Consider the following 25,825-nt stretch of genomic DNA (forward strand, 5'->3'; position numbering starts at 1 on the left):
TGCTGTGTGTCAAAGAAAGTATGCAGTCAGAAGGCAAGTGTGTTACACCTTTCCCTTCCCCCCAGATCACGTTGTCCTACCTCAAATGTACTATGCAAGGCAAAAAGAGCACTTTGTGAAACCTTCTTGGTTCACGTTATCATCGCTGTGAAGCATAATAAGGACTTTGAAAAAAAATCATTTGGCAACAGAGCAACTCACAACTGGGATTTGGACCTCTGTGAAAGGAGGCCAAAGATTTTCTAAGGGTTTGAGGACTTCACGTTATTTCCTTGTAGTTTTATCCAACAGAAGAGGAAGCACCTGGTAATGTGGAAGACCAGAGCTGATCCCTGTAAGCCACGTAGTTTTGTGTGCCAAGAACATGTGTTGAAAAAAGAGACTTGCATTTGTTCTTGACATATTTTGCGTCATTAAAAAAATTTAAGGCTGGTCTTTGGAAACAGAAACATCAATAATAAAAAAAATTAATGGAAGCACATTGTTATTTATTGGGGGAAAAGCCATAAAAGGGGTTTCTGTGATTGTAAGGACAGGAAGGAGCCTCCTCAATGCCTAAGATCCGCTGTAGGAAGGTCAAGATACAGTGGAGGTGGAATAAAATCTGGGGGTAAAAAGGTTAGTTTCCAGATTTCTTTTTTTTTGGTTCTTAACAATTCAGTGCTCAATTTTTTGTTAATGTTTAATATGCAATACAACTTGTGTACAACATGGTGGCCACAGGCTAAAGCACATTCACTATAAAAGGAAGACCAAATTATGTTTGTCTTACATGATAAAAAGTGTAATCTATTACTTCATTTATTTGCTTTGAAATGTATTTTGGCCACCAAGTGAAATGGGTGTCAGAGGAAGTACTGCAGAAACTTGCTGTGTAAAACTTCCCTTTAAAGATGTAGCTGCAGTTCGGCTGAAGTGGGTGATTTCCTGACAGCACATCTGCAGAGAATGAATGATCCTATCCATTGTGGCAGGAACCACTGCAAAAGCTGCATGCTGTGCTAGGGTAGAGAGAAAGAAAAATGAGGAGGAGTTGAAATCTTTCATAGATCTTTTAAATAAATATGTATTAGTATATCTATTATGTATCTTTTATATAAATATATCCTTTATAGAAAATGTTTCCTATCGCTTCTCACATTGGAGCCTGAGCAAAAGGGAAACCTCTTGAGTGAATCCTCCAAAGGAGCAGCCCTGCCTTGATCTTATGCAAATTTTACAGTTTCAACTTGAAAAAGCTGGCCTTTGCAAATGAAAATTTGAGGTACATTTATCTTTATATCTAAATATATTACCTAAATATGAATACATTTATCTTAGCGTCAGTGTAGCGTACTCTACAACACAGGCAAGTCCCCATCCCCGGCAGTGTTCAAGGCCAGGTTGGACAGGGTTTGGAGCAATCTGCTCTAGTGGAAGGTGTCCCTGCCCGTGGCTTTTAGGTCCCTTCCAACCAAACCCATTCTATTCTATAATAAAGACCTCTAGTCTTGTTTCATTGCCCTCCACAGAAGAGGAGCAGGGCCTTTAAGTGCACAGGCACTTTGGGAACTGTAGAGAATGGGATGACTGGGGCAATGAACCAGTACACAGCTGGATCTCAAGGCTGATGGTAATGTTCATCTGAGAGGGTATCGAGGAAATAGGATTTAGAGACAGCCACCCTTGCTCCTGGGTGGTATTATATAAGGAGGAAATTCTTTCCTGTTAGGGTGGTAAGGCACTGGAATGGGTTGCCCAGGGAGATTGTGAATGCTCCATCCCTAGCAGTGTTCAAGACCAAGTTGGACAAGGCCTTGGGTGATATGGCTTAGTGTGAGGTGTCCCTGCCCATGGCAGGGGGGCTGGAACTTGATGATCTTAAGGTCCTTTCCAACCCTGACTATTCTATGATCTCCTTTACAGCAAAGCAGGCAGACCAAATATTCCCGTAACAATACACGAGACTCAAGTGCCAACTGAAGCAGAAGGATGTAAAATACCCAGCTGTAGTGAGAATTCTCTGACACGACTAAAAATGTATTCACTTGTATCAGTGTATTGTGTTTTGCTCTGGGCAGATGTCACAACTCATGTCTGCCGGGAGTGAGGCAATGAAACACGAGGCCACTGCCGAACTCCTCACCCAGAACACATCTCAAACTCGGTCTTCCTGAGGAGCGGTGGAAGGAGCCGTTTGCGAGGAAGGGCAGGGAGACAGGAGGCGTGACGGGCCAGCCACCGGGGAGCGGGTCGGCGGTCCAGAGCCGTGCCCGTTTCCCACCTTGCTCCCCGTAGCCCCGGGTAAGCCCCAGCTCGGCCCTCGAAGCGCCTTCATCGCCGCCTTCCCCTCGGGGAGAACTTGGACGCTGCCTCCCCACTCCTCGGGGAACCCGAAGGAGCCGCCGGGGCCTGGCCCCACCAACGCTGAAGGAGCCGACAGCTCTGCCCGCCCGCCCCCCTGAGGTAAATGGAGGCGCCCTCACGGTGCTGAGACCCGCCCCCGCCGCGATTGGTGTTTCCCGCAGCAGCTGGCGCACCACTCGCCTACCGGAACGCCAATCAGCGTGACGCCATTTCCGTTCGCCTGGCCCGTCTCACCCAATCGGAGCGAGGCGGTGGGCGGGACGCCTCATCCTCACCGAGGCAACAGGCGAGCGGGCGGTTCCGGGTGTGCGCGGGGCTGGCGGCGGCGGAGGGTGAGTGCTTCGCGCCTGGTTCCGCCCTGCCCCGCCTTACCGCGCCGGTCCCGCCTCTCTCCGGCCCGTCCTCCCCCACCTCCCCGCACCCGCGTATCGCTCCTCCGCCGCTCCCGGGGCTCCGCGAGCGCATGAGGGGCGTAACGGCCGCGCCGTGAGGCGGCCGCGCGGGCTCCCCTGGTGACGTCACCCCCGCCGCTGCTGCCCCACCTCCCGGGGGGCTGATGCGCGGGGTGGGGGGGTGTCCCCCTTGGCGGTTGCCATGGGGACACGGGGCTGGCGGGGCCCCGGGCGGTGGTAACGGGGCGTGGGGGGGGGGGGACCGGGCCTCGACCCCTATGCTTCCTTCTCTCCAGGCCCGGCTTGGCCCAGGGGGTTTCCGGGGGGTTGGCAGCGGCCGCGGTAGGTTCCGCAGGGGGGTGTTTTCCAAATAAAAGTTTCTTTTCCGGTTCGTTCTGTGCCTGCTGATTGTCCGGTTCCTCGCCACCGTCGCGGTTGCTGTTGTTGCATCCTGGTTATCGAAGCGTTCCCCGGCTGCTCGGTCGTGGGGTCAAGCGCTTCTCTCTCGCCCTGTTGCTCTTCGTTCTACCGCTCTCAGGCTTCCTACTGTAAACCCTAAAAGCTCTTAGGAGAAGTTCTGCCACATTCCCAGTATTGAGATGGAGACACTGGTGTGTACATCTCTCTCTTCAGCCCTCCCCTGAGTTTGTGTTTGCTCTGTAGAGATGTTCTCTGTGCAGTGAGCGTTAGGTAGAGCTTTAAATCCGGGGGGAATGGCGGATTAGCTGTAGTGCTTGTGGCAAGCACGCTGTGAAAGCAAAAGCAACTCTTTCTACATTAGGTGTGACACATCTGCTTTCGTTTTTTTGAGGGCCTGTGTAGGGCTCAGAGTTACATTTTCAGTGCAGTTTGAAATCATTTTGGTTTATGATTTGGTTCATGACTTTTTCTTACGTTTTATGATTCACAAGGGCACGTAGTGATATGATAAAGGGGAATGCCTTAGAGTAAAAGAGAATGGATTTAGATTAAATATTAGTAAGAAATTCTTCACTATTGAGGGTGCTGAGGCACTGACACAGGCTGCCTGGAGAAGCTGTGGCTGCCCCATCCCTGGCAGTGGTCAAGGCCAGGTTGGACACAGGGGCTTGGAGCAACCTGGTCTAGTGGAAGGTGTCCCTGCCCATGGCAGGGAGTTGGAACTGATGAGGTTTAAGGTCCCTTCCAGCCCAAACCCTTCTGCATTCGTCAGGAATCAAAGCAGAGTGTATTCCGCCAGTATTCCTGTGGCTGCACAGATATAGAGCAGTGAACTGTGTAAAATGGAGGTAGGAGATCAGGAGTGATGAATGTATGACAGCCAGGAAGCAGAACAGCTGAATTCTAGAAGAAGATACAAAGGGACAGATTGGGTCCAGCAGGTTTGTGAATGAAATTTGAAAGGACTTGAAGAATGGTTTGAGATAGAAGGGGTTTGACAAAATTGAGTTGATGTGGTGTAAATGTTACAAAATTATTGAGGTAGGTTTGACTGGTTTGGTAAAAATAAACATATATACTCGGACCCAAGTGTATGCAAAGACCTAATTATGGTTTTCAGTCTGGAGTTATGTTATTATTTAGTCTTTATTTCATCTGTATTTTTGTTTTCAAAACTGATTTAACTATCATCATTATTACTTTCCCTACCACCACACTATTTCTTCCATTTCTGCAAGAATATAGGTTCCTCACTTTTTCCTCTGTCCATTTACTTATGGCTTTGTTGTGCCCTCATTGCTCTAATGATATCCTGTGTGGTGTAATACGATGTAGCAAAGTGGAGTCTGTACAAAACTGACTCTGTTTCAGCTTATTGCCTGTACTACTGGCTGCTGGAGCTTTCTTCATTTTTATTAGCAAAAAGGAAATAAATGCAGCGATCAGGACTTAAATTTTAGCTCTGAAGTTTATACAGGAAACCATTACCATTGGATGTAGTCCATAAGTGCTTTTTCTGTCTGTAGAGTCTACATGTTGTAGTGGTATCATTTTGTATCAATATACACAGTTATAATTGCAATAATAAGTTCATATTTAATTTTGAAATATTAATTTTTAAATATATGAAGATACCTATGTATGTTTAGTACCTAAGAAAAAAATGAAAGAAATAACTTCCTAGAAAGCTGTGCTAGTTTTCATTATTGAAAGGATGGTTGTGGTAAACCAGGAGGTTTGTTCTGTGCCAATACTGAATCTTGCTAAACATAATTTGCATTGTTTTGGTTGTTTGAATGGAGTGGTATTTAGTTACTGGAGTAAGCCATATAGTGTTTGCAAAATCTGTGGTTTAAGTCCCATTATTAAACATCTCTTTTTTTCATTTGTATTCACTTTCTGTTCTTCTTAGGTTACAAGTAGACCCTTTCAAGGTGGTAGGAGTGATAGGCATCATATTGGAATATCTCAAAATGTTATAAAGGGTTTTTCCATGCATGTATTAACACTACATGCTTTTTCATTTCCTGGATTAATTCAGCATGTAGAATGTCTCTCTCAGCTTTGCCAGCATTGTTATAAGTGTCGCTTAGGACTTTACAGGCAAGCAAGGAATGACACTTAAGAAGTGAAGATTGTGGCTATGGAGCATCATCACATTAAAAGCTAGTTAAGCATGAAGAATAGAGAAATAAGTTGTACTGATGAATAAAAGGAGATCATGGAAAGCAGCCTTCTCTCAGCCATGGGCAAGCCTTTTATCAACAATTCCCTCCAATGTCTAGGAGGATTATTAGATTCAAGGTAAGTCATAAAAAAAGGCTGTTTTCAACTTGCACCATGGACTTTGGTTACTCTACATCTCATTAATACTGTCAGCTAGGGAAGAGGCAGAATATACAAGCCCTTCTTTCAAGAGGCATAATCTTCTTGTTTCAAACCTCTCTTCCAAAAGTGCTTTCTGAAGTTACTTGTATGAAATTAGTCTCTTGAAATCAGTATCTAACATATGCATGTGGTTTGGTTTTAGGATGATTCCTCTTCAGAGTTTATTTCTGAATGGAAGGGTGCTCTTTTCCAGTAGAAGATGGTGATCCTAATGTATGATCATGGAGAAGGGGTTAAGTTCAGTAGAAGTATTACCTTCCGAATCGTCTCAGGTTACAGCTGTAAAAGTGATGGTCAAAGAGCCCGAAGCAAAGCAAACCCAAAGAGGGAAACGAGTGGGATTTGTGCTTGTCCATGCAGGTAAGATGCAGAAGCGTAACAGCTGGAATAGAAATAGTGCATATACAAACTAAATATCAAAATCTTATATGGATTTTGGACTGCTAGTATGTTAGTGAAATGACATTAACTTTGGGTGTAAATCTGGGAGTGGACACCTTGATTGGAAGTTGCATTGGCTGGAGGATGTTGGAAACTGCTAATAAAAATGTAAGTTTTGGGATGAACTGAATGTTATTTTGTTTTTCTCCTTGACAAAGAAACCCCCTAAGTTTAAATGGTTATAAAATGTCAAATTCTGCAGTTATCTGCTAAGCTTGGGAGACCTACAAAATGTGAGAGGTCTTTCAGTCTATTTATTTATCCTGCAGAAGGGTAGATGAAACATAGCTGTTTCACTACTGACAGTTTCTTCTCTAGTTGACTGTAAGGACAGTCTAGTCAAGTCTTCCTGAAAGCTCTTTAGGCTGTTCTAGAACCTCACGGTTTTTTACCCTTTTGAAAGCTTTCCTCCAACTTTTGACTTTTTTATCTTGTCCATATTTTAGTGAATTACTATATATACTTTCCACATGTAATGAAAAGATCATCTACTCAGATGTGATAGACAAATAATGTGTTATGTGTGTCTTATTCGTTAATTCTTTTCTAGTAGGTTCTTTGTGAAGTACTATTAATCTTTAAAATATAGAATCATAGAATGGTTTGTGTTGGAAAGGACCTCAAGATCTTAAGGTCATCTAGTTCCAACCCCCTGACATGGGCAGGGACTTCTTACCCCCTAGACCGTGTCACCCAAGGCTCTGTCCAACCTGGCCTTGAACACTGCCATGGATACAGCATTTACCACTTCTTTGGGCAGCCTGTTCCAGTGCCTCACCACCCTCACAGTAAAGAACTTCTTTCTTACATCTAACCTGAAGTTCCCCTTTTTATGTTTAAACCCATCACCCTTTGTCCTGTTACTACAGACCCTGATGAAGAGTCCCTCTCCAGCATCCTTGTAGGCCCCCAAGAACAAGAAAAACTGGAATCTGTTGGACAGTGCTTTTAGAATCACAGGATATAATAGGGTTGGAAAGGACCTTAAGATCATCTAGTTCCAACCCTCCTGCCATGGGCAGGGACACCTTGCACTAAACCATGTCACCCAAGACTCCATCCAACCTGGCCTTGAACACTGCCAGGGATGGAGCATTCACAACTTCCTTTGGCAACCCTTTCCAGTGTCTCACCACCCTTACAGTAAAGAACTTCATAAGAGATTGTATGATGCTGAGTTTTATACCTGCATGCTTCTGCATATATGCTCTGTATCCTGTATTTTATTGAGTGTATTTGAATCAATGTTGGTGTGCGTGTAATTGTCAGTCATTGATACAAAAAGGAAACGCCAGTGTAATCTGGAATCAGGAAGGCTGTATCTGCATGTATCTTAAATCTTTATGTGAATTATAGGCTTTTGATAGGTAGCGTAAACTCTTTTCCTTTTGCCTTAATTGTAGGTGCAGGTTATCATTCCGAATCCAAAGCTAGAGAATACAAGCATGTGTGCAAAAGAGCGTGTCAGAAGGTATGTCTTACCACCTCTACAGCCCTTTAGTGGGTATACAAGAAAGGTATTCGCTAGCACTTTCCCTTCAGCGTGAATGGGCATATTTGGGTTTAGCTACACACGGTGTATGCATTTCTAGAGGCGTTAACGTGATACCAGGTCAATAGAGTGCATGGCCACGAGGTGCAGCAACATTCTTATCAGTGATGCATATATAGCAGACACCAAAGGAACAGTGGGGGAGCAGGAGAGGTAACAGTGGTACCTGCATGGAATGTTCCTACAGCTTCATGCACCGTTCCTGAGGCTGTAGGATTTCTTGAGCTAAATGTGGTATCTGGATTTTTCTTTTATCTATGTCCACTCTCTTTGGAATGTACTTAATCTCTAGCATCCAGATTGCTCTGTGAATGCAAAGATTTCTAGAATTCATTTCTTCTTGATAGCTCTTAACTTCTTAATAGGAGGGGAGGTAGAAACAGGAAAAACAAAAAAATCTGATCCCTGGAAAGGGAGTAATGGCAAGACTTGAATTTCCATCAAAATTAATGTTTTGTATCTCCCCTAAGAACTTAGCTTTGGAACTGGCAAGTCCTGTCTGCTGTGTCTTGAACGAGAAGCTGGAAGACCTGCCTCCAAAATTTCTGTTGCCTTTTGCTTTCTCCAGGGAGAAGGAGCTAGGGAGGTTGGCAGGCTTTTTAGAAGAGTCTCAGAGTTGGCCTCTGATAATTATCACTTCATCTTGCAGTTCTGTTGCTCAATCCTAATACCTATCTAATTTTGTAATGAAAAGCCTCAGAAATCATCCAAACTTAACACTATCTTCATTAAAATTATGCATTAGCCCTGGTAATACCCATTTTCCAGCTAATTATCTGTGAAAAAAAGGTTGTTTGCTGTTGTATTTAAGTCTAATTTGAGATTTGGTTTGGTTCCTTAAGCTTGGTATCCAGCATAAATAATTTGTCTGAAGAACAAACAGTTGCATTTTGTCCTGCAACTGAAGCTGCAGACACAGTTGTTTCCTGGGGTTCCCTGAGAGAGCTTGAATGTAAAGTTTTAGTCCAATATGGATCTAAAAAATAGTATTAGGCTCTAAAAGTTCATTTTTGTGTGTGTATATAATTTGAAGATCTTACATTTCAAACTAATTGGTGAAGATTTTGTTTTGTACAGGGCTAAGAAAATATAGGGCTTAGTCACATAATATTAGAAATTCCTAATCATCAACTAATACTTCTGTTTTTACAGGCAATTGAAAAGCTACAGGCTGGTGCTCTTGCAACAGATGCAGTGACTGCAGCACTTATAGAATTAGAGGTATGAATTTCTGACTAGGAGTAAATATGTCTCTTCAGTTGCAAGATTTTTCTGTAGGAAGATATTAATTCGAGTGGGAAGTCTACTGAGATTTCCCGTTTTGTGCTACACTAATTTTATCTTTTGTTTTTCCACTGTATTTTGGAGTAAATGTATTTAAAGACTTTAAAAAATGCAAACTGAATAGAAGTTGTCTAGTTGGTGCCATTTGGCTGTAATCTTAAGGATGCCTTGTCAGATTGTCTTTAACCTTCAAGAATAAATAGTTATTAAGGACTTACTGAACGCTTTGTGGGGAACTTTATTTCTGAATTACCAAGCTCAGGCAGACTGTACTGGCTCTGCTTCTTAGATAGGAAAGAAAATCATGTTACTGGTCATATATGTTGACTGGAAATTAAAAGTCCTTATTCTTTTTGTTTGCATTAATATCTCACACGGAGATATGTTGTCATATCTTGGAATTAATGATGCAAGGAATTTAGATGTAGTTAGTCTTTAGCAGTTCTATTAACCCTCATGTTGTAATTAATGTGAGGTAACTGTTTCTGAGGATGCTTTCTTGGGTTGTGTTCTTCATAACTCATTCAGTTCTTCAGGACAATTCTACAAAGGTTATTGTAGAAATGTAAGGCTGCTTGTCTCTCTATGCAATTAAAGGACTCCGTGAAAATCAAGTAGGAGTTTTAAGTTCTCATTTATACCACAACATACTTTTGCTATGAGCTTACATTAGTACAATTTCAAAGGCATTTTTCCTTCCATTTTTACTTTCTGTCTGTGTGATCTCTGATAGGATTAGAGACTAGAAGCAGGCTGGTCAGAGAAATGTGACTTCAGTGTAATATAATGTTTTGGGGTTTTTTTTTTTGATTTTTATGATAAAATATGTGTAGAAGGATAAGTACTGCTTTTATTTCAAAATGGTGCTTGTTAATTAAGATAAAGTCTTGATAATCACAAAGAGATGGGCAGCTGTTTATGAGCTTTCTGGAAACCTCTTTTTTGAGTGGTGAAGTTTTTATAGCATCTAACTTTAGTAAAGGGTCCCTATGAAATAACGTAGAAGAGAGTAAAACTGCAAGAATTTTTGAAATATATATGAGGCAGTTTTGTTATTGTCCCAGGTCCACTAATCTCTCATGGCAGTAATGATTGAAACAGGTATTCCTCTTCTCCTATAAGGAGTAATTGCTTCTTCCTCTCCAGCTTCATTAGGAAAGATAGAAGGCAATCTAAGTGTTGTGCTGGGTTTGGAATTTATGGTAGTATTCTAAGAGGATTAGCAGTGGATTTGCTTACACATATGTTGGGACAGTGTGAATTAGCATACTTGATAGGGTCAGCATAAGGCAGGCAGTATGTACTTTAATGTGTGTTAGACATGCTGACTGGGAGCCAAGACTTCAGTCATACTTTTAACTTGGCGAGCTTCTTGGATTTAAACAGTAGTTTTGGTCTCCAATGAGCTGTTCAAATATGCTTTCATGTGTTATCTTAAACATCAGAATACAGCTAGGTGAAAACACACAACCTCTCTCTAATGGAATTATTTATAATGCACTTCCATAAGCTGAGTCTGCTGCTACTTCACAAGATTGTTTTGTGTTCAGTTCCCTCCTCAGTTGGGCAGAAAAAAAAAGATCTGCTCTGTGTTGGGATTTTTTTTACTGGGCTACACAGAAGAAAACATGCTTTAAGAAGCTGAAATTAACAGTTATGTATCTCTTTGGAGCTGCATCTGGGGTAAATATTTTGTCTGTTTCTGTTGTCCCCAAGAGATTTTTCTTTAGTAGATGTAAATTCTCTTAAGTAGCTTCTGTGTAAGAAGTAACGTCTTCAAGATGAAATTAAAACGTTTTTTCATAGAATCATAGAACAGTTAGGGTTGGAAAGGACCTTAAGATCATCTAGTTCCAACCCCCCTGCCATGAGCAGGGACGCCTCACACTAAACCATGCCACCCAAGGCTTCGTCCAACCTGGCCTTGAACACCGCCAGGGATGGAGCATTCACAACCTCCCTGAGCAACCCATTCCAGTGCCTCAATTTATGAAATTTATTTCAATTTATGAAATTACTCTAGTCAGAAACCTTTTTTTTCCTTGTCTGTCATGCTACTATTGTGATGAGATGTACCATCATTACACTTTCTGGTTTAATAATTGTCTTGGATAGTGTTTTTGTGTGTTCTGTTGCACAAAACCTACTTTCCCCCCCCACTTTTCCCTGTTTTTTTCAGATTAAATATCAATTTATTTAGGTTGTACTGCTTCCATTAATGTAATTACTGGCTTTTGTTTATTCATTAAGTGATTTATAAAACCTCTTAATTGTGATTTGTTCTCTGTTATTGGGATAAAGAATTTTGGTTTGGGATTTGGGCTTCCTTTAAATTAAGGTACGTAGCTATGCAGTTACATTGAGAAAAATCAAAGGTACACTTAAAATGGAAAATGGTGTGGATTGCAATGGCATTTTTTTGGATCTGGTATGAGAAATTCCAAAATCTGAATTCAGATTTCAAGATGTTGAAAGGTTTGCATCTACTCATATCTCATTCTGCACACCACCTCCAGGCATTTCTGGAGCTGCATCTTCTGTTTTAATTCTGCTGTTTTTCCTATTGCTCTATGGAAAACAGAAACTGTATGTGGCAAGTCAACAAAGCAAACAGAATAGTTTTTCTCATCAATTACAACATTTAATTGGTAAAACTGTGAGTTTGCATGATGTCTGTCTCTCTAATGAGCTGACACTCGCTTCTGTTTATGCAGGAAAAAACATGACTTTGTTTTTTCAAAGTACTTCAGTATTTTGAGTTGGAAAATATATAGTGAAAATCTGTATGAAGACGATGTCTGCACATGTCACTAATACAGATTAAGATACAAAACAACAAAAGGTTGTAACGTGATAACAAATTCCATTGTGGACCACTGTATGTAATTACTTGATATTTTGGTTGCTGTAGGGCACATTACAGTGAGTTTATCTCAAATATTTAATCACCTTTACAGTTCTGTAGAACTTTCAATGCTCTCTTCCAAAAATCTGTAGCCTTTGCACAGCACAAGTATTTTTTCATGAAAGTGTCACAAAAGATTAATTTTATTCCTCAGTTCCACTCAATTACACAACTCCCATTACACGGTATTTCAGCTAATCCAAGAGGCATCACTTCAAAGACTTGTTGAGGCGCAAGACTTGCTCTTGATCTTTTATGAGCAAGCTGACAGTTTGCTTGTGGTATGCTGTCTGTTTTCTTGTTTTATTTGTGCAGGCTCTAAATGGAGAAAGACCGGCCTTTCTTTGTTGGGGTATGTGAATCTCGTCTTCTGTGATTAAAATAATAATTACTAGAGAAAAGGTAGATTCCTTCTGTGAAGTAACAAGAGCAGCTGACCCAGAATACTGTTAAAATAACTGTGCTGGTCTCCATAAGCGTCAGCTGTATTTGACAAGTTGATTAAAGGCAGTTATGTTTGCAGTTTGTGAACTCTTGTCATTGCAGAGAAACAAATGAACATGTTACCTCTTTCAGCTTTTGTTAATAAACTGTTTCTGGACAAGGTGCTTCATAAGACTCATCATTTACAAAGACAGTATTGAAGTAACATTTCTTTTTGCACTCTTGTTATCAGCCAGCATATGAAGTCTGAGGTTTTTCTTGAAACAAAGGGATTTGGGCATTCCCCTCCTATGCATCTTCCTTAGAACTTGCAGTTTTCAACAAAACTACATGCTGGTTGCATTTATGGCTGGCTGTGAGGATGATGTACAATTTCAAGCTCTTCCTCAACTGTTGAGCCTGCAATTCAGGTAGTGGAGACAAGAACCCAAGTTGGTTGTAAAGAATGATGAAGACTTCAAACTTCTAAATTTAGTCTAATTTTATTAATACTGTGTATATATCACTTGTTTCTTTAATCTGCCTTCAGTAGAACGCTCTTTATGAACATTCTTTAAATGGAAAATTAATATGATTGATGGGGAGGTGGAGGTCACAGTTTGGGTTTTGATTTCCTTGCTATTGAAATTCTCAATTTACCTTTTTGTTTGTGTGTATCTTTCTTGTTTTTTTTTCCTGTGGATCAGTGCCAAGGCTATTTTGAACCTGTGGATTTACTCAAGGAGTGGGGTTGTGTGGCTGTTAGCAAAATTTTGCCCTGAAATAACTTACTATTTATTTTCCTTATTTTTGTTTATTTATTAAATTTGTAGTAATTAAGATTTTTGAGTATACAATGTCAGACACAAGGACTCGTCTTCCAAGATGAAAGCACAATGCCAGCGGCCTTGTTGTATTAAGGCAGTCACCGTAGATGAACTTTTAATGGGTAATAAAGTGGAAATTGTTAATTCTAGTTAAAAACAATACAATGATGTTTTGCAGCAGAATGGCTAACAGTAATCTACGACTAAAGTGTTCTTTGAAAACATTTTAGCTGGTGTCATTGAAAGGGACATGACATCCTTATAGATTAGTACTTCTTGTCACTAAATTTCCTCCAAAAATAAATTTTAAAATCAGAATGTGTAAAAAGAAATGCCTGTAGACTTGAACCCCTTCTAAAGTTGCAAATAAACCATGGCCAAAACTGTATCAAAGATGGATGGAATGTTCTTTAGTGCATGTTGAAAATAGAGCTCTGTTATCTATTTGCCTAGATTAATTCAGGAGTATTAGTGTAATAGTGTTGAGTAACTTCTTCAAGCATTCCAACTTTGACCACAGCTAGAAACTTCAGCATGGCTGTGTTTGCTGCTGGAAGATTTATAAATACATCTGGAAGTAAAAAGGATTCTAAAAAATAAGAATGATACCCTTGGTAGCTTGGGATTTTTTTACAATATAGGTGACTTGGGAAAATGAAACTTGTTTCACATCTTAAAGCTTTGTATTATCTCCTTTGCTGCAGGTTTACATTGTAAGTTAGAGATACTTCAGTGGTGGAGTAGTTGCCAGGTAGTCTGGAATTTTTCACCTAATTAAAAGCTTATGTTTTGTTAAAATGCTTTGAAAGCCTTTTGTTTGTCTTTTCCCTCTTCTTTTTAACTTTTCTATGGTGACAGGGCTTGCTGTTAACATGCAAAGCTCATGCTTGATTTGCTTGTCTTTCTTTTCAGTCGCCTTAGTAATATCAGACCGATCTCTGCTTGGGTTCCTTATGTCTTCAGAAACACATAAATGTATATTCCTGAAGATACCTTTTTATTATAATAGAATGATAGAATAAACCTTTTTCTTCCTTTCCCTTCTTCCTTCTTATTGGATACATGCTTTGATTGGGTTCTTCCCCATCCCATGGTAGTCATATAGTTCTTGCAGTACTGCATTTTTCTATCTGAGTCTATGAAGGGACTGCTTCAGTTAACTCTGTTTTCTTCCCCCATTGAAAACAGGCACACTTCTGTTTTAATAATACTTCTGCATTCGTGTCAAAATACACTTTCATTGTTGTAAGCTGTATTCCTCCATTTATATATCAGAAGCTTGAAATCTTTTGGTCAGGCTTTACAGAGATTCATATTTTCAAAAAGGGATGTATTTGTGTGGTGTATTTCATGTCTTTGCCTGTTCACAGAAGAAGGTGTGAATTTCTGTTTCCTTGTTTTATAATGGTTTTCCCCTGTCTGATTTCAAAGCCTTTATATCTCATCTCAGAGACACTCGGGTAGGTATTGAAATTTCCATGTGTTTGCCCTATCTAAAGCTGTTACCAGATCGCTTTTCAGATCTGTAAAGATAGAGTAGACCATCTTCTTGGCAATTCTGAGACCGTCTTCGTAATTGCCCTCTGGTTGTAAAGCTCCACAGAAATTTTGAACAGATGCTTAGAATTGGGTCTTTATTTCTTTTGGTGGAGAATTTGCTCATGTTGTGACTGATTGTACTGGTGAGATTCCTCCCGAGTCCTAAAATGAAAGAGTTAAGCCACCAAAGAGGCATCTACAGATTTGTTGATGTAGAGTTATTATTTATGCAACATTGTGTGGTATTCTGATAAGTATTCCATAGGCATTCTCTTTGTCTTGAGATCATCTGAATAAGTTGTCCCTTGGTCCATCCTTGATGTTGTGGCAGTGAAGGTGAACATATCTAGAAAGCGTTGAACATATCTAGATTTTTAGAAATAAAGTGAACCAGTGACGCTCTAGCCTGTATTTTTTCCCAACCCTCTTTCCTTCTTTTGATTATTATGAGAGGATAGAGAGTTTGTGTCTTGGCTGCAGAAGGGCTCTGGACACTGTTACTAGGACTTCTGTTCTGATGGGTCCTTCTCACTCAGTTTATTTGGCCATGGCATCTGCTCTTAAGGTAACAGCTGTGTTTGCTTTGTGGCAGTGACAAATCTGTACAGCATAAAATTCTTCCTCTTTGCTAATGCTTTTGAGTATAATGTACTGAGTGAATGTTTTTGGAACAGAACATTAGAAATCTGTCTCCAGGCTTGCAGGTCTATGCTCTCTTGATTACCCATGGGCAAGGAACTTGGACAGCACTAGGAGTAAGTGTTGTTCATCATAACACGTGCCTATTTTTCCTTCATCCTCCAAGTACCTTTCACTGTTTGTGTACAGATTCCTTTCTTCACTTCTCTGCTCCTTTTGTTGTAAACTTCACTGATTATTTTTCTTCATACTCGTAGAGCCTGGGGAGCAATGAAGTCGGTTCAGCCAGCAGCTGCTTTGCAGTTGTCCACCTTTTCAAGGCCATCATCTTGGTAGCCTTTTTTAATCATATCCCACCCCAGTCCGTGAAAGTTATTCCCTGTGTGCTAAACTGCAAATATTTCGTTATCCTAAAATCTTTTCAAATTTACTTATTTGCTGTGAGGCATAGCTATCAAAATGAACACCACTGCGAATATACACAGTGAGTTTGAAGACCCGTTGTGGTGTGGGATAAAATAGGATCGATAAATCGGGGTAAAATCTTGTATTATTTCTTGGATGCAGAAGGAAAAAGCAGGTAATGAGTAGTACAAAACGAACATGGAGAGATTACAGTCTGCTTCATGATTATGTATTAATCATGTATTATATATTCATGATTCTCCAAGAAGATAGTGTTTTGATGACTCAGACACTAAGAGCACTTCAAATATCTTTGTAAATTAGAATCAACATCTTGCAAACCAGGTTTTGTATTTATGTTAATTTGAAAGTTAACTAAAGCTAACTGATGCACATCAAATTTTTCTTTCATGTGCTCTTTTGTTTCCTTGTATTCATTACACATTACATTTAAGACAGAACTTTGAGCTGTTTCCAGTAACTTGTTTCCTGATTCAGCTTTTATTACATATACTATAAAAGCATGGCCATCTAATTTCATTGACATATTCACATGTGGTCTAGACAATCATTTTTCTTAGTTGCATCAGTAAAATAGAAAATAAGCAAAGATGCATCAGTAACATCACAGGTTATTTTATGTAATAAAAACAGATACAAAACTCTGAAAGCAGCATCTCTGAAATTTTAGTATTTGTCTGGTCTGGGCTGTTACCTTTCTTATTTGTTTTGTCCTTTCACCTAGGAAGGGGATTATATTGAGTTGGCTGTGAGACACCTTAACTGGTGCTGCTTTGACAGTCTGTGGATTTAAAATCATGGGGATGCACTGATGAAATGGGAAGGGCAGAAATGAGTGATTTTAATTGTAGCATGCGAAGCTTCTTGTTTGAGAACCTTGATTTTGCAAAGAGGTACAAGAAGGTGCTAATACAAGAGGAGTTAGGTTTATAACTAGTCTATTAGAAGTTGTTCCATATTTGCTGTGGAATACTTTTTGGCTTTTATTCAAGAAGCTTCTAGACCGCAGTAATGACTATCCTGATGCTAGTGATCACAGAGATCTTACAAAGTGAATTGTTTTGATTTCTTGAATGTCTTGATTTCTGCATACCAGCTGCAGTCTTAGGCTTAGAATGTTAAGGAAAGGTACAGTTCTGTTTGGCTGCTATGTCACAGTTTCAGTGAGTTTCAGTGGTAGGCTGTGTTCTGTACGGTGGTTATTAGATACTACTTAACTGTTACTCGGTGGGTTAAGGACCAAAGGAAGTGCGTATTTTGAAGGATGGAAGAAGAGATTTTCACTTGTGTTGTCAGGCTTCTGCTTGCATATAAATGGTGATCTTAAATTGTTGAGTGGTTGTTTTTTTTGTATTAGCACATGAGGTACATCACACCTTGTAGAGGGTGTAAGGTCTCTATTACCGTAATATGAGATATCCTGTTCACACTGCTGTTTTTGTCGCGGGAGATTAAACTACTAGAATAAGAAAGCGCACTGCACCAAGATGAGTGTCGTTTTACCAGTTACAGCAAGGTTTTGATCGAGTCTGTTATGGATGTGGCCTCACAGTGTTTTGTTCTTATTTTTAGGATTCTCCTTTTACAAATGCAGGATTGGGGTCTAACCTAAACCTTCTGGGTGAGATAGAATGTGATGCCAGTATAATGGATGGGAAGTCATTGAATTTTGGAGCTGTTGGAGCGCTGAGTGGTATGTTGACTACATATTATAAAGCTAACTACTGGTTTAAGTGCAAAGATCAATTTTGTTATTTTTTTGTTACTTTTTTCTTTTTGGGAGGGACACATTGTAAATACTGAGCTGTTTAAATAAAACCTGCCCCCTTTAAAAAAGGGGGAAGCATTCCTGCTCCCTGAAACGCTGTTTTGTGTTCATTTGTTTTGTGTAAAATATTGTCTTATTAGTTCACTGATAATCCTTTGATGCAGAAAAATTGTACAATACTAGACAGTATTCACAATGGAGAAGAGTTTGCTCAGATGGATTTGTAGAATGATAACTTTATAATAAAATGGAATTGTCTTAAAACATATTAAAATTAGGCTTTATATTAGTTTTTGTTCTCTATTTCCGTGAAGAACTTAGTGGTATGTAATTCAATCATAAGGTCGCTTGGTATTTTGATCTCTCAGTTTGGTTGGTCAGATTAGGATACTGTGGGGCCGAAGTTTCCTTTATAGTGTCAGAAGGCCATGCAGGGTACCAGCCTCCAGACTGAAGCCTCTCATGTATTGGTGAGAGTGGGCACAGCTGCTCACCTGTCAAGCCGTTTGCTTGGACATAGCATTTCTCTGAACTGTAGATATTTTTTCATTGTAATTCCTTTCACATGATCAGTTACCTTTGGGTTTATTTTGTGTGTTACTGTTACAAGGTTAGATACATTTGAATATGGGACTTAATCTGAGAACTGATGTGGTTCTCTGTCTTTGTTGTTCTGAAGGTTTTTCTGTGTCCAGGTCTACCTTTCAGTACAAAACAAATACGAGGTAATATATCCCAAATAGACGTTGTTGAGGTTTTTCTCAAGTATGTAGAACAGCCTTAATTGTTCCTATTTAATAGCATTTCTGACAAAAATTCAAGCTTTGTTCTTTATCCTAGAATAGCTCTAAACCTTGGAAATAACTTCCTCATGTAGACATAAATCTTAAATAAATAGTAAAATGAAGTGTTTCAGGGCTTGATTGTTACAAAATGTATCCTTCCAACCATGGGGAAGGAGGAAATGAGGGAGTGAGAGACAGCTAAGCCTGAATCCTATAATCCCTATTCTGGCCAGATCGACCCAAATGAAAGCTCTTTCCATCTTGAAAAATTAATGCTCATAAAATATCTTTGGCTTGTAGCATACTATAGATTGTATTTAAGATTTCTATGGCAGGAGGTCACTCCTAATATTTCAATATGATTCTTTCATTAAAAAAGAGAAAGTGTGTGTGTGTTGATTAGAAGAAGGGCTTGTCACTACTGATAGGATATGTGAAGGAGAAAGTAATGAAGTTGATTTTAAATTGAAATATAACATAAGGTGTCTCTTACTGACTTGGCAAAGCTCTGGAAGTTAAAGGAAGTTGACTTCCATTGCCAAAATGAACACTACAATGCTGTGTGGAAAAATATTTTAATGTTCTGTTCCCATTTTTTGCTGATTTTTCTTTTCAGGAATCAAGAATCCAGTTTCAGTTGCAAATAGATTGTTGTGTGAAGGGCAGAAGGGAAAACTCTCTGCTGGCAGAATTCCACCTTGGTAATTGCTTTGTTCTGCTTGACTTTACTTTGGTCTTTTGTCTCTTACTGCATGTCATGTTTGAAGGTTATATCCTATGCCAAGAAGGCTGGTGCTGTTTTACATACCAGCCTTTAAAATGAAGATAAGCTTTTTTCTCTGATCTTGAAACATCTTGTGCACTTGATGAAGCTGTGGTTAGAATGAAGTATTGTGAATAGATGGCAACATCATTTTGTGATAATTTCTGTCTGTGTGATTATTTCCAGTTATGTCATACTGAATTCTTACATTTGTTACTGTAGCGTTTTGAGAAATCACTGAGTACGTCAAGATTAAAATGAAATTCTACTGCCTTTGCTTCCATCTACCTTTAAAAAAACCAATATAATTCTTACAAGTATATAGAAGAATCCTGCCTTATTCCTGCTTTACTGCCCGTCTTTGTGGCTTTATTTGGTAGGTATAGCATGGAAATGTGCTGTGTTTAGTAACTTCCTCTTAGCCAAAATGGAAAGTTATCTTAAAGGTAGATTTAATAGCATTTACAACAGCAATGAAATTGTGCATTCCTTTATTAAGATGGGTTTAATACTTAGATGGAATATTATGCATTATTTTGGAAAGAATCCAAGAGATGTGTCAGAATTGATTGCTCTTAAAGCCGTCTTATTTTCATTAACAGCTTAAATTGACAAGTAGGGAACTGGAGCAATTCGTATTAATACACTGCTATACTCAGTTATCATACATGCAGCAGAGATTTGCTACCAATTGCTAACTAATGGACTCCAGTATTTGCAGATGTATTAAACCATGATTTATGTAGTTTAAAATATGTATATTTGGATACACAAATATTACTCTCCTTCCTATGTTGTTCTGTAAAATCAGCCAAGTAGTCTGTAGCTGGATGGTATAGCATTCCAATTTAAACAGTGAGGAAAAGCACTGTTTCGGTGTTCTGTCATGCTGCAAAGGAAGTTAAGGAAGTTCATAGATCAAAAAAAAAAAGCCACCCTGAAACCAAACCACCAACAAGCAGACTGTGCATTTAAAACTCTTTTCTTTAATGAAGAAAGAAAAGAGTAACTGTAGTTAGTAAGAGAACTTACTCTTTTTTTCAGAGAATTAGAAGTATTCAGACGGAATAAGAACTTGAATTTCTACTGCTGTTAGTAGCTCATTTCTTCAGATGTTAGGAGAAAGTGGGGCTTAGCTGGGTTACATTAAAGAGAGTATCAAATGAGGGGAGTTTTTTGGTGTTCCTGAACTAGAACTGAAGTCAGCTACAGGAACAAGCACTTGTGGTTTAGTTTTTCTGTATCGTCACAGTGTTCTCTCAGATTGTTGTAAGGAAGGGTACTTGGTGTTTTAGCATGTTTGCTGTAACTTCATGACCTATTTTATGCTGCTGTTACTTAAAAAAACAAAACCTGAATGGAAAAGAAACTATATCCTCTTACCCTCAAAGGACAAGACTTAATCTTTTAAAACACCGTGCAAAGTCTTGGCTAGCAGATGTTTTTAAAGACAAGGGAGCTTGAACTCTCGAGGCGAGAGGTGAACTGTCTTCAGAGCCAACACATACAGTTTACTGTGCAAATGTTGTGGACGTCAGTTACCCAATACATATTTTCATTTCCTTTTTCCCATTCTGGATTTTGAACTTTTATTAGAGCAATTTAGTTATCCTGGAAATAATCTGTAATAGCAGGATATGATGGGTTGCACTATAGACTTACTGTGATAGATGCTTCTGTACATATGGGGTATCCCAAGTTCAGAAGGATAGAGTTAATGTTCATTTTAGGTGATGAATATTGACAATTTCATGCCTTGCCTTTTTGGCAGGGTTTGGCATGACATGTTGTTTTGGTACTGAAATATATACCTGCACAAGCTGGGAATGTATGTAGTCAAATGACAAGAGAGCAGCTGTATTTTGGCATTCCTACCAAGTGTCAGGATTTTAGTAACTGTTTTTTTATTTGTAAAGATAGCCAAATTTCATTGTGATTTTCATGGGCAAATAGTGTATTGGGGAATTTTCCAGATACTGCTTACCCTAAGGACCTGTCTTGTTAAAGAAGCCTAGTGGTAGACACTGTTACTATAGCATCATTTAAACTAACCTAATGTTTCCTGGCCAGAATGTTTTGGCATGTGAACCCACAAAAAAAATTCAGTAACTGTGAGATTAGTAAAAGTGGCATTCTGGAGACTCTTGTCTATAAATGAAGACATGGAGGCTGATAGTTTGGCCCCTTTGTGACTGTTCTGCACCCGTTTTTATAGTGACAGTTGAAAATAAATTCAAAGTGGTACATTTCTAGTTTTCAGTAGAAAAAATTCTAATGAGTGTGAATGAATTTGTTCCAAGTGGTAAGCTTATTGGGAAGGAGTGGTCAAGTGTTCTAACTGATGTATGCAGTTTGCTGTAAATTGATCTGTAGAATGTGTCATTCTGGATCAATATCTTCTTTAAAACACAGAATCCTACTGTCCAAACTGAAACTTAAAAAGTTGGAAGTAGAGAATCCATGAATGCATGAGTGCAATTGTTGAAACTTCTAAGGTCCAAGTTACATCTTTCTGCCATATTTTATTTGGCTCAATGTCAGGATTTTCTCTCCCTGTGTACACAGGAAGAGAAAATACTGACCTTGTAAATGCTAAGTATTATCATAGATGATGATATGTATCCTGTTCATTGTATGATTTTACAAAAGAAAGCACTATTCTGAGTGCACAGTTACAAACTGGATGGATCTTTGGAATTGATCTTTGGTCACAGGAATAGTGGATTAGATGTTTTGTAGTAGTATGTTTGAAGATTTTTTTATACTGAAACGGTGACCTTCCTAAGGGAAAAGGCTTATTTACATCTGTTTACTATTAAGTGTAAAAATTGCAGGGTGGTACAAATGTCTCCTTTCTCAGAACTCCTTAGTACTACTGATACCTAAGTTAATGTCTGTATCCCTTTTTCAGTATTAATACTAGTAGTAGTAACCCATATGGGAAAGAATCCCTTCTTAGGGTTTTGTTCCCCCTCCTATACAGGGTTTTATAGTTACTTCATAGTTTTACAGTACTGTAGGTAGGTTATGTACTTTGTGTAGCTTTCAGGGCAATGTATAGTCAAGAAAGTGCCTAGAGTGAAGACCTAGACCACCTTTCATCTCTGTTCTGTATTTATTTGAACAATTTCTTCTTTGTAGCAGTGATTTCAGAGCGATTGCTGCATTTTGTAATAAACATTACAAAGTGAGTTTGTTATATTCAGGATTGCCTTGAGCATCTTTAATGAATCTCACCTTCTGTTTAGCTTGCTGTGGCCTGTCTCCCTACAGCCCATATTAAATGGTCCTCTTTATAGCAAATAGAGCAAGGATAATAATCTTCTGGGAGAAAATTGCCCAAAAGGACCATTTTTAGAGATCTTTAATTGTATTTACCATTAGTATCGTCTAGCTTGCCTGGAACTTAAAATGTCCAAGCATTGGCTCCTTGCTGGGAGGATGTTTTCATTTTCTACGTATTCTTGTAACAACTGTAGAGTACTCTTAAGTTGCTATAATTGCAAAGAGGTCTTTTTATCTTGTTTGTGCAAGACCAGCTATCAGAGTAGCAGAGCACAAACTCATTCATATTTTGGTTTTGGGTTCCCCCACCCTTTTGGAAAATTTTCTTTTGAATTACCCAAATGGCTTTTGAAACTTGGTAGGATTTTGACTGCTTTCTGTAGCCCAGTGGCTTTTTTCCCTATTTTTTGTCTCCCCCAGTAAATCAAGGCTAATGAGAGCTGTTTAAAGGTAGTTTTGGTTTTATGTCAGTTTATAGTATTCCCTACTCATCCTTGCCTGCTGCACCTTTTCTACATGGCCACATGGATGGTTCTCATGGCAGCTAAAGCAGTTGCCTAGTGCCAGACTGTTGGTTCCCACCCTCTTGCCACCCTGTCATCTTTGGCTGATGTAACTGTGTGTGGCTGTGCGATCACAGAACTTCCTTTTTGGGACGGTGTAAAGACTGTTTAGTCTTGTTTAAATTAAACCTATTTGGTTACCTGCAGAACTGAGGTCATGCTCTATGTCCTGTAGCAGTCTCTTACCAAACAATTATATCTCAATTTATAGGAGATGCAGTCTAGGTAGTATTCTGATTTATGTAATTTTTTTGGTGAACTGTATATTTTAACTTATTCTGCTGTCCTTCCCAGAAATCTGAACTGAAAAATTTAAAAGAGGTGGATGATCTCTGTGGTGTTGCAGGGCCTCAATTAAATGTCTGCTTCACGTAATCTAACTGTTCTTTGGGACCAGAGCTGTAAAATACTTTATCTGTGCCCATTTTATAAGAAGGAGAAGAATCTAGGAATTAAAGTGTGAGCAAAGAAAAAGTCGCATCACTTTGAGGTGTTCTTGTGTGGTTTTCTTACAGTCTTCATAAATACTAGTGACCGTGTTTTTAAGTATTAAAAAGGCAAATATGATGTTCCTTGTAAAATACAGTATTTCTGACTGATCTGTGCTATTCTAGTTACCATATATAAATCTCCTAATGCTTAAGCTTGATACTTTTACTTTCTCCACTTACCCTTCCTCTCAATATAAATTGTTTTATCAAACCTTCTTCTTTTAGTCAGTAGAGAATACTGCTTAATTAGGTTTGGCCACGGTTTGCATTTCTCTCTTAGGTTAATGAAAGTGACAGGTTGTTTCTTGAGCACTAGCTTACCTAATAGGAGACACTTGAGTTCTCGCAAAGTACCCAGTAACTATCCTACAGTGTCTTGCAACGTGAACAATATTTATCTGGAGCTGCACTAACAATGGTAAGAAATACATATTTAACAGTTCAAATCCTCATCTAGGTAAACTTTAATTTTTGAGAGTTTTGTAGGGGAAAACTGGACACTGCTCTTGTATTGTTTAAGTCATAGAGAAGATTCCTGGAATACTTCCCTGCAAATGTTCAAGGCCACAGGGCCTTGAGGAACCTGCTCTAGTGGAAGGTGTCCCTGCCTGTGGCAGAGGGGTTGGAAATAGATGGTCTTTAGGGTCCCTTCCAACCCAAACCGTTCTGTGATTCTCTGTGTTCAGATAGAATGTACCACTTCAAAATACTACGTACTGAAAGCTGCAGGTGTCAAATATAGCACTGTCAAGAAAACTTCCAACAGCATTAATGCTATCAAATTTGTTATATCAATAATGTTCTCAGAAATTGTAGTACTAGGTGGCCCCAGGGACTACTCTATATCTGCAATATCTTCTATAGCCTCATATTCATAAGTCTGGTATTTCTGTAACAGTCTTTACTTCTCGTGTCCATTAGGCAGTTGTGTTATTTTTATTTCAAAAGTGGGATATGAAATTAAAGATTGGAAGTAGTTGCTGTTGTCAGTACTGTTGTGCAGCAGCTTTCTGAAAGTATATCATTTCTACATATTGCATTCCTCTTTTCATGGAATCAGGTGCCTTTCTTTACAGGGACACTTAGGTAACTGAGGCTTGTTAGTTTTGTTTTTTTCCTCTCCATAGAAGCTACATGTCTATGTATATCTTTTGCTGTCATTCATTGTCCTGGCAGTGTGTACTGTCTCACTACTGCAAAGTGTTCACTACTGACTAAAAAACAACTTCTGAGATTGTTGGGGTTTTTTTAGCAAGTATATTAAAAATTCAGTAACTTTTCCTATTTGCAGCTGCTTAATAAAACTCCATGAGATAGACCTTCAGCCTTCCAAATAAGGCTTATTTTTAGCTTGTGTTGTACTTCTCAAAATACTTCTTGATATTGCTGTGGCATTGGCTAACTACTGGAAATACCTTAACCATTCTCGCCTCATTCATCCCATGTTGTTGGTCTTCAGGATCTCACTAAGTTGTTACAGAGACCTAGGCTTTAGACTGCTCTTTCCTTTTTTTTTTTTAGCTGCAATTAAAAGCTGGTGCTATTTGGTAATTAATTTCAAATTTAATAGCACTTGTTTTTATCCAATACTAACCTTACTGTCAGAACTGCATAGTCTCTTAATGAAACTACATAAGGTTGCCAAATGTAATTATAGCTGACATTTCTGTGAAATGTAGACAGCTTATGATATTAAAGTGACCAAACCAAATAGAAAAAAAGTAATTGCAAGAAAAGGGGGATTTGTTATATGGTTTTGTTTAAACTCCCTCTTCTGTGTCTCCTAGCTTTTTAGTTGGTGAAGGAGCTTACAGATGGGCAGTTGATCACGGGATACCAGCATGTCCTCCAGGTATCATGGCTACAAGTGAGTAAACTGGTGGTGTCAGTAGGAAGAACAGGACAGAGTAATTTTAAATGGTGCCTCCTACTTTGAGGGGTACATCACTTCACTGTTCTTAACGTTCAACTAGCTGATGATATTATGGTATATAAGGATGGTTTAAGTTTACTAATTTTCTATTAAGTAAATAGAAAAAAATTACAGACTACTACTTTAGCTGCATTTTCGCAATATCTAATTCAAGCGAATTTGTGATTCTAGGATTAAATCCAATGAAGGACATTTTTTACCAGGCTCCGTAACAGCGCTGTCCTGCAGGTCTCCAGATGTAATCCATCTTGGATCCTAAAAGCACCAGCTAGCCACCTGTCTAAATTCAGCAGGTGCCAGTTTGACTCTCAGATTCTAGTTACACCCATCTCTGAGTCTTTGTCCAGAACTGCTCTGGTCTAAATAGGTTGTCGAATTAATTTACCTTTTTTTTTTTAACCTAGGTAGGCTTTGCTTCATGTAATATGGTGGGATAACCTGATTTGAAAAAAGACTTGGAGTAATCTCTCACAAAACCCTTTTTGTTTTCTTAAAGAAGTGATTACGTTGTATTAATATACCATTTATAAGCTAGACTAAAAATCAGTGCACTTACCTGTGAAAAGGAGGATGTGACTCCCCTTCCTTATCTTTTTCAGTGCCTTCCCGTTTGGAAAGTGCAATTACTACTAGTCTGTAGTTTGCTATAGGTGAG

At 39.0% G+C, this 25,825-nt stretch overlaps 1 protein-coding gene across 1 annotated transcript in view; it reads left to right on the forward strand.

Annotated features, from left to right (window-relative positions):
* Positions 1-2,588: 2,588 nt before the first annotated feature.
* TASP1 (taspase 1) overlaps positions 2,589-25,825 on the forward strand; it is an 85,874-nt gene continuing 62,637 nt past the window's right edge. Inside the window, 7 exon segments of the mRNA XM_061461534.1 lie at positions 2,589-2,678; positions 5,689-5,906; positions 7,391-7,458; positions 8,692-8,760; positions 17,155-17,275; positions 18,752-18,836; positions 25,025-25,104. Of these exon segments, the coding sequence (XP_061317518.1) occupies positions 5,762-5,906; positions 7,391-7,458; positions 8,692-8,760; positions 17,155-17,275; positions 18,752-18,836; positions 25,025-25,104 (568 nt within the window). The 5' untranslated portion in view covers positions 2,589-2,678; positions 5,689-5,761.

Source organism: Pezoporus flaviventris, unplaced genomic scaffold, assembly GCF_033815535.1.
Source record: "Pezoporus flaviventris isolate CSIRO_AGI_PZ_B2104156 unplaced genomic scaffold, CSIRO_AGI_Pfla_v1 ptg000031l, whole genome shotgun sequence".
Classification (NCBI taxonomy): Eukaryota; Metazoa; Chordata; class Aves; order Psittaciformes; family Psittacidae; genus Pezoporus; species Pezoporus flaviventris.